Below are 13,605 nucleotides of genomic sequence, written 5' to 3'. Positions count from 1 at the left end.
ATTAATGTTCTTCTGAATATTTTATAAACCCAAATTACTGAAAGCGCCCAGAAACTATTCTCGTTTTTATTCTTGTAATAGCACAAACACAGTTTGTGTTTTTTTTTCAGTTTGATACAAAATGAAATTTACAACAAAAATTAAATTAATATTTCGTTCTTTAAAGCAAAGTTTGTACGAATTTTCTGTTGAAACTCAAGTCCACGGATTTAAATATATTACGAAGAAGAATACAACTTTACTCGAAAGGTAATAAAAAAATTAGAAATTGATTGCTTGAATTTTAAAAGTTTGACACAATTTTGGCAGCTTATAATAGCAAAATTTTAAAATTTCTGAATCTGGCCTACCTAAAAAATTTCCTAAGTTTTACTATTTTGATATAGATGTTGCTGGATAATAGTAGTAATTTTTGGTATAATGGGAGCAATAATCATGGTGAATACATTTTGGAACAGATATATATCAAATCCTACAAGTATTGTGGTTGAAACAAATCATGAACCAATTTCGTCGATACCATTTCCAGGAGTTACCATATGCCATACAAATAGGATACATGATAAATATGTAAAGAGCTTTGTTAAAAAACTGTAGGTAAAATAATAATAATAATAGTCATAGTATTTTATATAATAATAATAATTATAATAATTTTTAGTAACTTACCTAAAGAGGTTTCACGTGAAGAAGTCGAAATGGCCATAGAAAATTCAGGTGGATTTTTGGTTGAAGAAATTTCCAACAATACAGACTTAGATTTATTAGAATCAATTCTTCAAGACAACCGATACTCTACTGACGATGTTATGCAAAATGTTGTGCAACCCTGCAAGTAAAAAAAAAATAAAAAAAATCAATAGATTTAGTCAATTAATTAATCAATAGTTTAGTAAAAACAGTACTATTTTAGTGACTTGTTTGTAAGATGTCGATGGCAAGGTAGATACAAAAGTTGCAAAAGTTTGTTTCATTTAGCTTTGACTACAGATGGATATTGTTGTACTTTTAATGCAGAGTATAGAAAGAGGTAATAAAGATATTATAATATAATGAAACAATTACGCTTATATATATTAATTTTTAGAAAATTTTCGCCGTTACATACTCATTATTTTGGGTTGCCGAATGGATTATCTGTAGCAATTTTGCCAATACAGAAAACCAATGCTACGAATGAACCAGATTCTGTAAAGGTAAACAAACATTTATAAAAAAATATTTTTAATAAATATATCATGATAAAATTTTAATAATTAGTATAGTGTCTAAGCTTATAGAAACTTTGTGATGCAGAGGTAAACTTTGAAAGAGATAAACTGGTTTACTTCAGAATAACCGATTTTTTAAAAATTTTATTAACTAACTGATATTTAGATAAAATGCTTTTAGTGAGAATCATATACTCACATCATTTACAAAGTATCATAAAACCGTTATAGTTTTAATATTTTTTAAATATAAAATATAGTTCAATAAATTATGATCTAAAATCAGCAGCCGAATACAATATGGGTTTTGCTATTATCTGAACAGAATCTGAGAAAAAATAATTTAAAATTAATTTAAAATAGTTATAATTATTATTGCAACAAAATTTAATAGTCAATATATTATATTTTTTTAAATCAGTAAAGAATTTGAAGCAAAAACCAAGTATTTCAGAGAAACTTACGGCATCTGTTTCACATTTTGTGTTCATCCAGCAAATATTGAAACCACCAGAAATAAATTTTTAGTAGATGGCTATAGCGTTTAGAAGCCTGAAATATATATAAAATCTACTTGTAGATATTAGTTCAAATATAAAAAAATATATTTATTATAGGTATTCATTCACAATAATTATGCTTTACCAAATGAAGCTGTAGTTCAAAAACTGGCTGCAAAAGGCTCAGAAGTTGCCATGGAAGTCACTGCTGGAATGACTTATTGCACAAATCAGGTATACATAATTAATTTTATAATAGTAATAGAAATATTAAAAATAACTATATTGAGTATACTCATCGAAAGCAAGTCCATGATATCAGAACATCATTTTGCTTATTGGTAGAACCAACTGGTACTGTTTTTTAACGCACCAGGAAACTATACTCTATATTTTTTTAATGAAATATTAATACTGAAAACTTGTATGCCATAAGTATATGATAGTAAAATTATATGCAAATTCATAATGTTACTGTATAAATATATTTTAAATTATACTCATTTATTTTTCCCTAGGTTCGACAATTGGCAATAACAGATCGCCAATGTGTTTTTAGTGATGAAAAACCACTTCCAAATTTTGCAAAATATACAGTTCCAAATTGTGCAGTTGATTGTAGGGCTACCAAAGCCTATGAACTTTGTGGTTGTGTACCATTTTATTACCCAGCAACACCTGGGATCATCCCTGTTTGTAATTTTACCAGAACTGAATGTTTAGTAAGATACTGGGGTAAGTGGATTAGACTTGCAGAATTTAAATATTTTTTTTTTCTATTTTACCTTTTTTTCAGATGATTATAGAAATATTCCGACTGCCCCAATATCAAGAGATCCTGTAATGATGAAAAATCATTCCTTCTGTTTCTGTCCACAACTTTGCAATAATTACAATTACATAGTACACGGATTTACATCAACTTTACAAAAATTGGAAACTAATGTTGATAATTTTTAGTAAGATGAAATAAAATATTTAAAATTATATTATTAAAATTCATTTCATCTGCAATACTTTATTTGCAAAAATTTTATAGCCAAGATTTAAATGAAAGTTTTGCGGTAGTTCATATTTACTTCAGAAAGCAAACTGCCACAGTTCAAAGACGAGATTTGCTCTCTTCTTGGATTGGTTTAGTTTGTAAGTAACTTCACATTTTTTTTTAGTATTTCAATATAAATTATAATTGTAAATCTTAATTATTAGAAAAAATATAGGTGATACTACAAAATTTTAAAAGACCAACTATATTATTAAATAAATATGTCATTGATAACCAAGATTTTTTTTAGTATAATCTTGAGTGTAAACATATAAATTTGAAAAAAAAATTTAACATATGCCTATATGTGTTTATACATTATATATCGCATATTTTAATTTTTTTATAATAAAATAATTCATTTTCAATTTATTCCAGCGTCTTTAGGAGGGATTTTCGGACTATTTCTAGGATGCAGTTTCCTTAGTGCATTAGAATTAATATATTTTTTAACAGTACGTCAGTACATTATTTATAAAAGATTAAAATCTCAAGAAGTCATGAAAAAATTAAGAGAAAGAAATAAATATGTCGTACAATTCACTCAGAATAGAAAAGCGAAAATAATATTGCCACAACAAGCAGTTACTAGGAGATTTTGAATCAATAATAAATATAATTGTAAAATAAAATCCTATGAAAAAAATTCAAATGGCAATTCTTAATCCAAATAAACTGTGGAATCATGATAATCAATTTATACCTAATGGTAATAAGTTGAAATTAAAATTCTGATTTCAATTCCAATGAATATTTTAGTGTATTAACTATATATTATGATGCTCTTTGAATATTTTTCAATTTCATCTAAAATTTCTACGTACCACACAAAGTAAATTTTACATAAATGATTATTATGGAAAATAATATATTCATATTCTCTATGCATTTGCATAAAGTATTTTTCATTTCGATAAAATATAAATTTGAAGTTTCAAATGCCTTTGGCAGGAATTGCGGTTCGAATATTTGTTTTCAAATTGTATTTTTAAATTGAAAATGAAATGTATAAATATATATATATATATATATATATATATATATATAAATATGTGTCTGTGGAAATTTTGCATTTTTGATTTTATACCCAGCCACAAAATAAATAAATAAATAGTATATTCGAATCTATGTGCGTTTTATTAGAACACCTGGATGAGAGATTATAGCCAAAAATTGCATATTGCAAATAAACTGATTTACGAATAGAATTTATAAGCTTTAACTGTAAAAATGATTTTTATTATAAGTAATGATTGTATTGAATTTTTTTGATATAAATTACAATTACACCATTTAACTTCCATAATATAGAGTCTCAATCAGATATAAATAAAAGATGCGGGAAAATTAAATAAACGATATCTATGTTACATTATAGGCAATGGGTTTCTTTGCTTTTTGGTTCATTTTCAAATGCAGTGGACTCCCAATTTTCATTTCGTGGACCCCCAAATTTCATTTACGCTGCCGTTGACCCCTTAAAAGTCGCCATGGACCCCTAGGTGTCCAAAATTTAGAGAAACAGCTTAGTTATGGGATTTTAGTGTCAGAAAAGAACACAAATCTGTTTCACTTTGGAATCATTGTAAATATCTGTAAGTCTAATAGTTATTACCCAGTAGCATCAACATTTTTTGCAATTCTACCTTGCAAAAACGATTATCTTTGAAGAATGTAGTCATTGGAGCAGGATTAAGATCCAAAGCTGCACGTGCGTTGTTTCATCTTCCTCATATAAAATGAAGACAAACAACCTTCGCTATTGGATTTGGCGTGTACAATAAAAAGACTCAACCCTACTTCATCTTCCTTGTCAACAACAATTGTGCAAAAAGCTGTTTTTATTAAAAATGCATTCGAAACGTTGAAATTACTTTGAACGTCCCAAGGGCTCTATTCCGCCAAGTCGTGTTCAGCCGTCGCGTTTCATATAAATTGTTATTTGCTATAAAATGAAAATTAAATGTTTGCGCTCGTCCGGAATCAATAAAAACGTGCACTGGCAATATAGGTACACTCGAACGGATTAATAATTGAAAACTCTTTTCACAGATATCCTTGTAATTAAATGCCATAAAATTGCCCATGTTTTTGCAATTAAAATGTAGCACAAGGCACATTGTCTCGTATGTGACAGTTATCATGACGAGCAAGAGGAGAAATGTTGGCGAGGAGAAAGATGTTAAGAATTCGCGATTGAAGTTTTTTCGGGAAGCCTACGAGGAATTTGCCAAAAAAACGTATAATCATGGATTTATTTATACGGCTACGGAAAAATTATATGGGAGGTATTATATGGAATGTATTTAATAAATTCATCAAATAAGCTCAACATACAGACACAGATTTATATACAGATTTAAAAGAAAAGCCAAACTTTTCGATATACAACATACCCCAAAATTCAACATCAAGCCACAACAATGTGATAATATTAATCGTGACTATCGTGAAAAAAGTTAGACAAAAATTATCTCAGCAGTTTGGATATTATGTGCTTTTAAGTGCAACTTCTGGTGAAATTGTGACCATTTTTTGTTATTGTGTTTGGTAATTCTTATTCATTTATTTAAACTCTGGATAACATTTTTAGTGCCACAAATTTTACAATTGCCCCAACTTTTATAAAATGAAGACTTTTAGATTAACTATGAAATGCAAACTTTCGAAATTGGTCAACTTTGTAAGGCCAAAGTTTCATCAACAGTTGGAATTTCCAATCAGACTTATAAATGGTCAAATGGTAAAATACTTTATAGTTTCATAATAAAAATATTGGGTAAAAAATATTGTATTAATTGATTAATATAAAAATATAGTATTAATTACTTGAGATTTTAATAAATTATTAAGTTTTTATATATACTATATTATATACAAAGTTTAAATAAATGTAAAATTCAAAATATTTTTTTTTAAATTTTAAATAAATATAATGTGAATTTATACTTAATTGAAAACAAAATTAATAATTACACAACTTTTTAAGCTTCATATAAAACTAGGATAATTAATATTATAATATAATACTTTTAATCACTTTAAATTTAATTAAATTACATTTTTGTAGCGTAAATTTATAATTAATGCAAACTTAAATTTTAAAGTATTTGAAGCAGAAATTTCTTACGCTAAACAAACATTATATTAAACACGGCGACCCAATCTTTCGTTGAAATTACAAAACTTTTAAATTACAACTTAAAAACTTGACGCTAATGACAACTAAAGAAAAACAAGCAACAAGAAATAGAAAATTTTTATTTCACTAACCATCAAGGCGTTGTGTTGCAAAAAATAATGAAAAGTTTTGTGGAAACTGTTTTCTGAAATCTATATCGTTGTGGCCCCGTGGAGGTTTTTATAGTTCGGAAGTTTTTAGTACTTGTTTCTGTAGATTTTAGTGAAAGCTCCGAAAGAAAAGAAATAGAAAGAATTTGGAAAGCAAAAATAAATGCTTTCGATAACATGGCATCACATTTTAAAGTTGAATCTCCAATATCTTACAATAATAAATATATACTTTCAGGTATAAACATCAGTCTCCTGGATAATAGCTGATAGACGCTGAATCTTACATATGTATAAATCTCTTATTATTTCTAGGATATTTTGGACTTTTATTCTGGGATGTGGTCTGTTCACGACGTTTTTCTTGGTGAATTCATTCTGGACCAGATACCTAGGTCTGCCTCTCAGACTGAACGTTGCCTCTAGTACAGAATCCACGTCCAAATTTCCCTTCCCGGCGGTAACTTTATGCAACAAGAATTTCGCATACGAAGACAACATAAGGGCTGTTGCTGAATACTTGTGAGATACAAATATGATTTTATTTGGAATGTTGAGTTTTAAAAATTATTTAAAAATATTGATTATTTCCAGATCCTACGGCAGTTATTCCGACAAAGAATCAACCCGCCAGCAAATCACCCGCGGCCTTCGCGATTTATCAAGTATGAACTTCTGGAAAGTGGACAACACATCTTTAGAAATCCTGACTGAGGCTGCCCAGAAAAGCAATGAAAATTTCGGAAGCATCATGGATAAACTGGGTCAATCTTGTGGTGAAATGCTAATGCGATGCAGATTAGAGGGATTAGAAAGAAATTGTACGGAATTATTCACGAGAACGGTGACGCCCGACGGACATTGTTGCTCCTTCAACTTGCATCTGCAATCGAGGTAAGGAATAAAGGAAAGATTTTCCAGAAATGTCAAGAACGTGCTCTTTGATCGTGATTTTACTCATTACGTTTTATTAAAGATCAAAGAGGAGGATAAATGATTTCGGAGAATTCTCTAGGAATGTGAATTAAAAATGGATTGCTGCTTTAGCTAGAAAATTACGCACAAGGATTTTATTTGCAGCGAACAGAACACTTTGCAAATTATATTTTTATTTACGAGTGATATTAAAATCGATTTGTAAACAGATTAAATAGTATATAAAATACACAAAATCACTGCAAAAGCTTGAGTAACAGATTGTGTAAACAAACTAATTTACATCGATGTAATTTTCAATTAATAGAGTCATACAGAGTTTTTATAAAACGAGATTGATTAAACGAGCAAAAATTCGTTTTTCTGTCTGAATCGCATTAAATAAATATTTTCTTCGTAATAAAAAAACAAAATTAATTTCCAGCTCAGAGACAGATTATTACAGATCTCAATTTTTTGGTCAGTCAACAGGATTAAGCGTGATTGTGAAAAGAAAACCTAATCCTATAAGGCGTGCTGAAGAATATTCTGATAAGATACAGGTGATTTTAAATATAATGAATATCTAATTTTTTTTGAAATACTACAGTTTATTTATATGACTTCGTATTTATATTTTTCAAATATAAAGCTATGAATAATAATTTTGTTTTGTGCAAAAGCGCTTTTCATGAAAACGATTTTATTAAACACAACAAACAATTTTATGCGGTCACTGCGTGCTTTATATAGAAATTATAGTATTTATACAAATCTCCTAAATATATATATATATACTAGCTGACCCGGCAAACGTTGTTTTGCTAAATAAGGTATATTCTAGACAATTTCTAGAGAATCAAAAATATTAATACTTTAAGTGTATAAGGATGTGTTGTTTGAATGCTATATACAATGAAGTATTATAAAAACAATAAACCCCATTGGTTCCGGATAATCCGAAGTCCGGATAATCCGAATTCCGGATAATCCGAATTCCGGATAATCGAAAGTCCGGATAACCCGAATTCCGGATAATCCGAATTCCGGATAATCGGAATTCCGGATAATCGGAATTCCGGATAATCGGAATTCCGGATAATCGGAATTCCGGATAATCGGAATTCCGGATAATCGAATTCCGGATAATCCGAATTCCGGATAATCCGAATTCCGGATAATCCGAATTCGGATAATCCGAATTCCGGATAATCCGAATTCCGGATAATCCGAATTCCGGATAATCCGAATTCCGGATAATCCGAATTCCGGATAATCCGAATTCCGGATAATCCGAATTCCGGATAATCCGAATTCCGGATAATCCGAATTCCGGATAATCCGAATTCCGGATAATCCGAATTCCGGATAATCCGAATTCCGGATAATCCGAATTCCGGATAATCCGAATTCCGGATAATCCGAATTCCGGATAATCGAATTCCGGATAATCGAAATTCCGGATAATCGCAATTCCGGATAATCGCAATTCCGGATAATCCGAATTCCGGATAATCCGAATTCCGGATAATCCGAATTCCGGATAATCCGAATTCCGGATAATCCGAATTCCGGATAATCCGAATTCCGGATAATCCGAATTCCGGATAATCCGAATTCCGGATAATCCGAATTCCGGATAATCCGAATTCCGGATAATCCGAATTCCGGATAATCGGAATTCCGGATAATCGGAATTCCGGATAATCGGAATTCCGGATAATCCGAATTCCGGATAATCGGAATTCCGGATAATCGGAATTCCGGATAATCGGAATTCCGGATATCGGAATTCCGGATAATCGGAATTCCGGATAATCGGAATTCCGGATAATCGAATTCCGGATAATCCGAATTCCGGATAATCCGAATTCGGATAATCCGAATTCCGGATAATCCGAATTCCGGATAATCCGAATTCCGGATAATCCGAATTCCGGATAATCCGAATTCCGGATAATCCGAATTCCGGATAATCCGAATTCCGGATAATCCGAATTCCGGATAATCCGAATTCCGGATAATCCGAATTCCGGATAATCCGAATTCCGGATAATCCGAATTCCGGATAATCCGAATTCCGGATAATCGAATTCCGGATAATCGGAATTCCGGATAATCGGAATTCCGGATAATCGGAATTCCGGATAATCCGAATTCCGGATAATCCGAATTCCGGATAATCCGAATTCCGGATAATCCGAATTCCAAATTCCGGATAATCCGAATTCCGGATAATCCGAATTCCGGATAATCCGAATTCCGGATAATCCGAATTCCGGATAATCCGAATTCCGGATAATCCGAATTCCGGATAATCCGAATTCCGGATAATCCGAATTCCGGATAATCCGAATTCCGGATAATCCGAATTCCGGATAATCCGAATTCCGGATAATCCGAATTCCGGATAATCCGAATTCCGGATAATCGGAATTCCGGATAATCGGAATTCCGGATAATCGAATTCCGGATAATCGGAATTCCGGATAATCCGAATTCCGGATAATCCGAATTCCGGATAATCCGAATTCCGGATAATCCGAATTCCGGATAATCCGAATTCCGGATAATCCGAATTCCGGATAATCCGAATTCCGGATAATCCGAATTCCGGATAATCCGAATTCCGGATAATCCGAATTCCGGATAATCCGAATTCCGGATGATCCGAATTCCGGATAATCCGAATTCCGGATAATCCGAATTCCGGATAATCCGAATTCCGGATAATCCGAATTCCGGATAATCCGAATTCCGGATAATCGAATTCCGGATAATCGGAATTCCGGATAATCGAATTCCGGATAATCCGAATTCCGGATAATCGAATTCCGGATAATCGGAATTCCGGATAATCCGAATTCCGGATAATCCGAATTCCAAATTCCGGATAATCCGAATTCCGGATAATCCGAATTCCGGATAATCGGAATTCCGGATAATCGGAATTCCGGATAATCCGAATTCCGGATAATCCGAATTCCGGATAATCCGAATTCCGGATAATCCGAATTCCGGATAATCCGAATTCCGGATAATCCGAATTCCGGATAATCCGAATTCCGGATAATCCGAATTCCGGATAATCCGAATTCCGGATAATCCGAATTCCGGATAATCCGAATTCCGGATATCCGAATTCCGGATAATCCGAATTCCGGATAATCCGAATTCCGGATAATCCGAATTCCGGATAATCCGAATTCCGGATAATCCGAATTCCGGATAATCCGAATTCCGGATAATCCGAATTCCGGATAATCCGAATTCCGGATAATCCGAATTCCGGATAATCCGAATTCCGGATAATCCGAATTCCGGATAATCCGAATTCCGGATAATCCGAATTCCGGATAATCGAATTCCGGATAATCGGAATTCCGGATAATCCGAATTCCGGATAATCGAATTCCGGATAATCCGAATTCCGGATAATCCGAATTCCGGATAATCCGAATTCCGGATAATCCGAATTCCGGATAATCCGAATTCCGGATAATCCGAATTCCGGATAATCGAATTCCGGATAATCGGAATTCCGGATAATCCGAATTCCGGATAATCCGAATTCCGGATAATCCGAATTCCGGATAATCCGAATTCCGGATAATCCGAATTCCGGATAATCCGAATTCCGGAAATCCGAATTCCGGATAATCCGAATTCCGGATAATCCGAATTCCGGATAATCCGAATTCCGGATAATCCGAATTCCGGATAATCGGAATTCCGGATAATCGGAATTCCGGATAATCGGAATTCCGGATAATCGGAATTCCGGATAATCGGAATTCCGGATAATCGGAATTCCGGATAATCGGAATTCCGGATAATCGGAATTCCGGATAATCCGAATTCCGGATAATCCGAATTCCTAATCCGGCCGGATAATCGAATTCCGGATAATCGGAATTCCGGATAATCGGAATTCCGGATAATCCGAATTCCGGATAATCCGAATTCCGGATAATCCGAATTCCGAATTCCGGATAATCCGAATTCCGGATAATCGGAATTCCGGATAATCCGAATTCCGGATAATCCGAATTCCGGATAATCCGAATTCCGGATAATCGAATTCCGGATAATCCGAATTCCGGATAATCCGAATTCCGGATAATCCGAATTCCGGATAATCCGAATTCCGGATAATCCGAATTCCGGATAATCCGAATTCCGGATAATCGGAATTCCGGATAATCGGAATTCCGGATAATCCGAATTCCGGATAATCCGAATTCCGGATAATCGAATTCCGGATAATCCGAATTCCGGATAATCCGAATTCCGGATAATCCGAATTCCGGATAATCCGAATTCCGGATAATCCGAATTCCGGATAATCGGAATTCCGGATAATCGGAATTCCGGATAATCCGAATTCCGGATAATCCGAATTCCGGATAATCCGAATTCCGGATAATCCGAATTCCGGATAATCCGAATTCCGGATAATCCGAATTCCGGATAATCCGAATTCCGGATAATCCGAATTCCGGATAATCCGAATTCCGGATAATCCGAATTCCGGATAATCGGATTCCGGATAATCCGAATTCCGGATAATCGGAATTCCGGATAATCGAATTCCGGATAATCGAATTCCGGATAATCCGAATTCCGATATCCGAATTCCGGATAATCCCGAATTCCGGATAATCCGAATTCCGGATAATCCGAATTCCGATAATCGAATTCCGGATAATCGGAATTCCGGATAATCGGAATTCCGGATAATCGAAATTCCGGATAATCGGAATTCCGGATAATCCGAATTCCGGATAATCGAATTCCGGATAATCCGAATTCCGGATAATCGGAATTCCGGATAATCGGAATTCCGGATAATCGGAATTCCGGATAATCCGAATCCCGATAATCCGAATTCCGGATAATCCGAATTCCGGATAATCCGAATTCCGGATAATCCGAATTCCGGATAATCGGAATTCCGGATAATCGGAATTCCGGATAATCGGAATTCCGGATAATTTTTTTTTATTGTTTGAACAGCATCAGAACTCCTATATGTTGTATAACCGAATAAAGTGTGTGTTAAAATCCGGAGTGTTTATATTGTTCATATTTAACATTTAACATAATATATTATATATAATATATATAATATATATTATATATATATTTATAAAAAGCGAGAGGTTTTTCTTCAGATGGTGAAATAATAAGATAAAAAAATTGTTTCTTGGGCATCCATCCAATAATTAAAACCAGTTTTAATGCAAAATGTTTTAATTAAGAGAACATACGTTTCGGGTCCAGATTTGACCCATCTTCAGTGCATACAAATAAATTTAAAAAAAATATAACACAAAGAACAACACAAAATGCAACGAAAAAATAAGTATGAAATAAAAATTGAAAAACACCAAGTTATGAAAATTTTGAAAATTGTAAAAACTAAAATAAATAATATGTTTTATTGTAAAAAAGCTTATTCCAAAAACACATCTTGTTAGTTTGGAGACAGAGTTACGTGTGTAACTCACACACCACCGTAACTCTGTCTCCAACTAACAAGATGGGTGTTTTGGAATAAGCTGTTTTACAATAAAACATATTATTTATTTTAGTTTTTACAATTTTCAAAATTTCATAACTTGATGTGTTTTCAATTTTTATTTCATACTTATTTTTTCGTTGCATTTTGTGTTGTTCTTTGTGTTATATATTTTTTTTTAAATTTATTTGTATGCACCTGAAGATGGGTCAAATCTGACCTGACACGTATGTTCTCTTAATTAAAACATTTTGCATTAAAACTGTTTTTTTAATTATTGGATGGATCCCAAGAACAATTTTTATCATATATATATATATATATATATATATACCGGCAAACTTGAAACGGGCAGGTGGCAAAAAGATTTAAAGCCTTATTATAGTTTTAAAGGTATTTTACAAAATAATAACATTTTTAACTAATGCTTAAAAACTACCAACGGAAGAAAATACTTTTATTATGGATTCTCAAGATTACCGTTTATCTCCCCCCATTTCAAAGATTACCGTTTTCAAATCAATCTTGTAGCTGGCTATAAATCTTTTTTCCTGTACTTTCAAATATTGTTGTTAAACAATGCTAACTTTACTGATTTTTGACAAATCGGTGGTTGGCCTTTTTAACCCCGGACCATCATATATTACTATCTATTCTGCGATAAATTCGGGAATTATAACTGGAAAAGATTACCGTTTTCAAATCAGCTTGTAGCTGGCTATAACATCTTTTTCTCCTCTACTTTCAAATATTGTTGTTAAACAATGCTTAACTTTACTGATTTTTGACAAAAGGTGGTTGGGCTTTTTGAAACCCCGACCTTCATATATTACTATCTATTCTGCGATAAATTCTGGAAATTATAACTGAAAAATGTTATTCGACAAAAGGTCCATTTGATCGATACCAAGTTTTAGGTTCTGAATTTAAATAACATAAATAAAAAATAATATAACAACCTAGAAAGTTTTATAAATACCAATGAGCATATAATTATACAAATAAGATCTTTCAGAGCACCGTGTTTGAGAAAAATATCCAAAAATGCATTTTCATATTAACATATCGAAAAAGTTTATTTTGAGTCTCTAGTAACACTTGGGGCCCGTTTACTAACGTTTT

At 32.6% G+C, this 13,605-nt stretch overlaps 2 protein-coding genes across 2 annotated transcripts in view; both read left to right on the top strand.

Annotated features, from left to right (window-relative positions):
• Positions 1–420: 420 nt before the first annotated feature.
• Positions 421–4,258, top strand: LOC113383377 (sodium channel protein Nach-like). Its single transcript, XM_026621649.1, has 10 exons — positions 421–593; positions 662–835; positions 914–1,030; positions 1,088–1,196; positions 1,829–1,945; positions 2,230–2,446; positions 2,508–2,670; positions 2,751–2,854; positions 3,135–3,195; positions 4,135–4,258. Exons 1-10 carry the CDS (start codon positions 421–423, stop codon positions 4,256–4,258), a joined length of 1,359 nt encoding a protein of 452 aa, XP_026477434.1.
• Positions 4,259–4,898: 640 nt separating this feature from the next.
• Positions 4,899–13,605, top strand: part of LOC113383376 (aminopeptidase N-like) — a 20,360-nt gene continuing 11,653 nt past the window's right edge. The window contains exons 1-3 of the mRNA XM_026621648.1: positions 4,899–5,044; positions 6,363–6,569; positions 6,642–6,941. Of these exons, the coding sequence (XP_026477433.1) occupies positions 4,899–5,044; positions 6,363–6,569; positions 6,642–6,941 (653 nt within the window). The remainder of the gene's footprint in view (positions 5,045–6,362; positions 6,570–6,641; positions 6,942–13,605) is intronic.

The sequence above is a fragment of the Ctenocephalides felis genome, unplaced genomic scaffold (assembly GCF_003426905.1).
Source record: "Ctenocephalides felis isolate EL2017-DRISC unplaced genomic scaffold, ASM342690v1 CF-g0.4_SCAFFOLD_03570, whole genome shotgun sequence".
NCBI classification, from domain to species: domain Eukaryota; kingdom Metazoa; phylum Arthropoda; class Insecta; order Siphonaptera; family Pulicidae; genus Ctenocephalides; species Ctenocephalides felis.
Note: the sequence above shows the minus strand (reverse complement) of the source record. Positions and strands in the feature narration are given on the sequence as shown.

What these genes read in the sequence shown, in the direction of transcription:
- LOC113383377 (XM_026621649.1), top strand. Translation starts at nt 421, where the DNA reads ATGGGAGCAATAATCATGGTGAATACATTTTGGAACAGATATATATCA. An exon ending in ATGAACCAGATTCTGTAAAG is followed by an intron (nt 1,197 to 1,828) that starts GTAAACAAACAT and finishes TATTTATTATAG; the next exon opens with GTATTCATTCACAATAATTA. An exon ending in ACTAATGTTGATAATTTTTA is followed by an intron (nt 2,671 to 2,750) that starts GTAAGATGAAAT and finishes AAAATTTTATAG; the next exon opens with CCAAGATTTAAATGAAAGTT.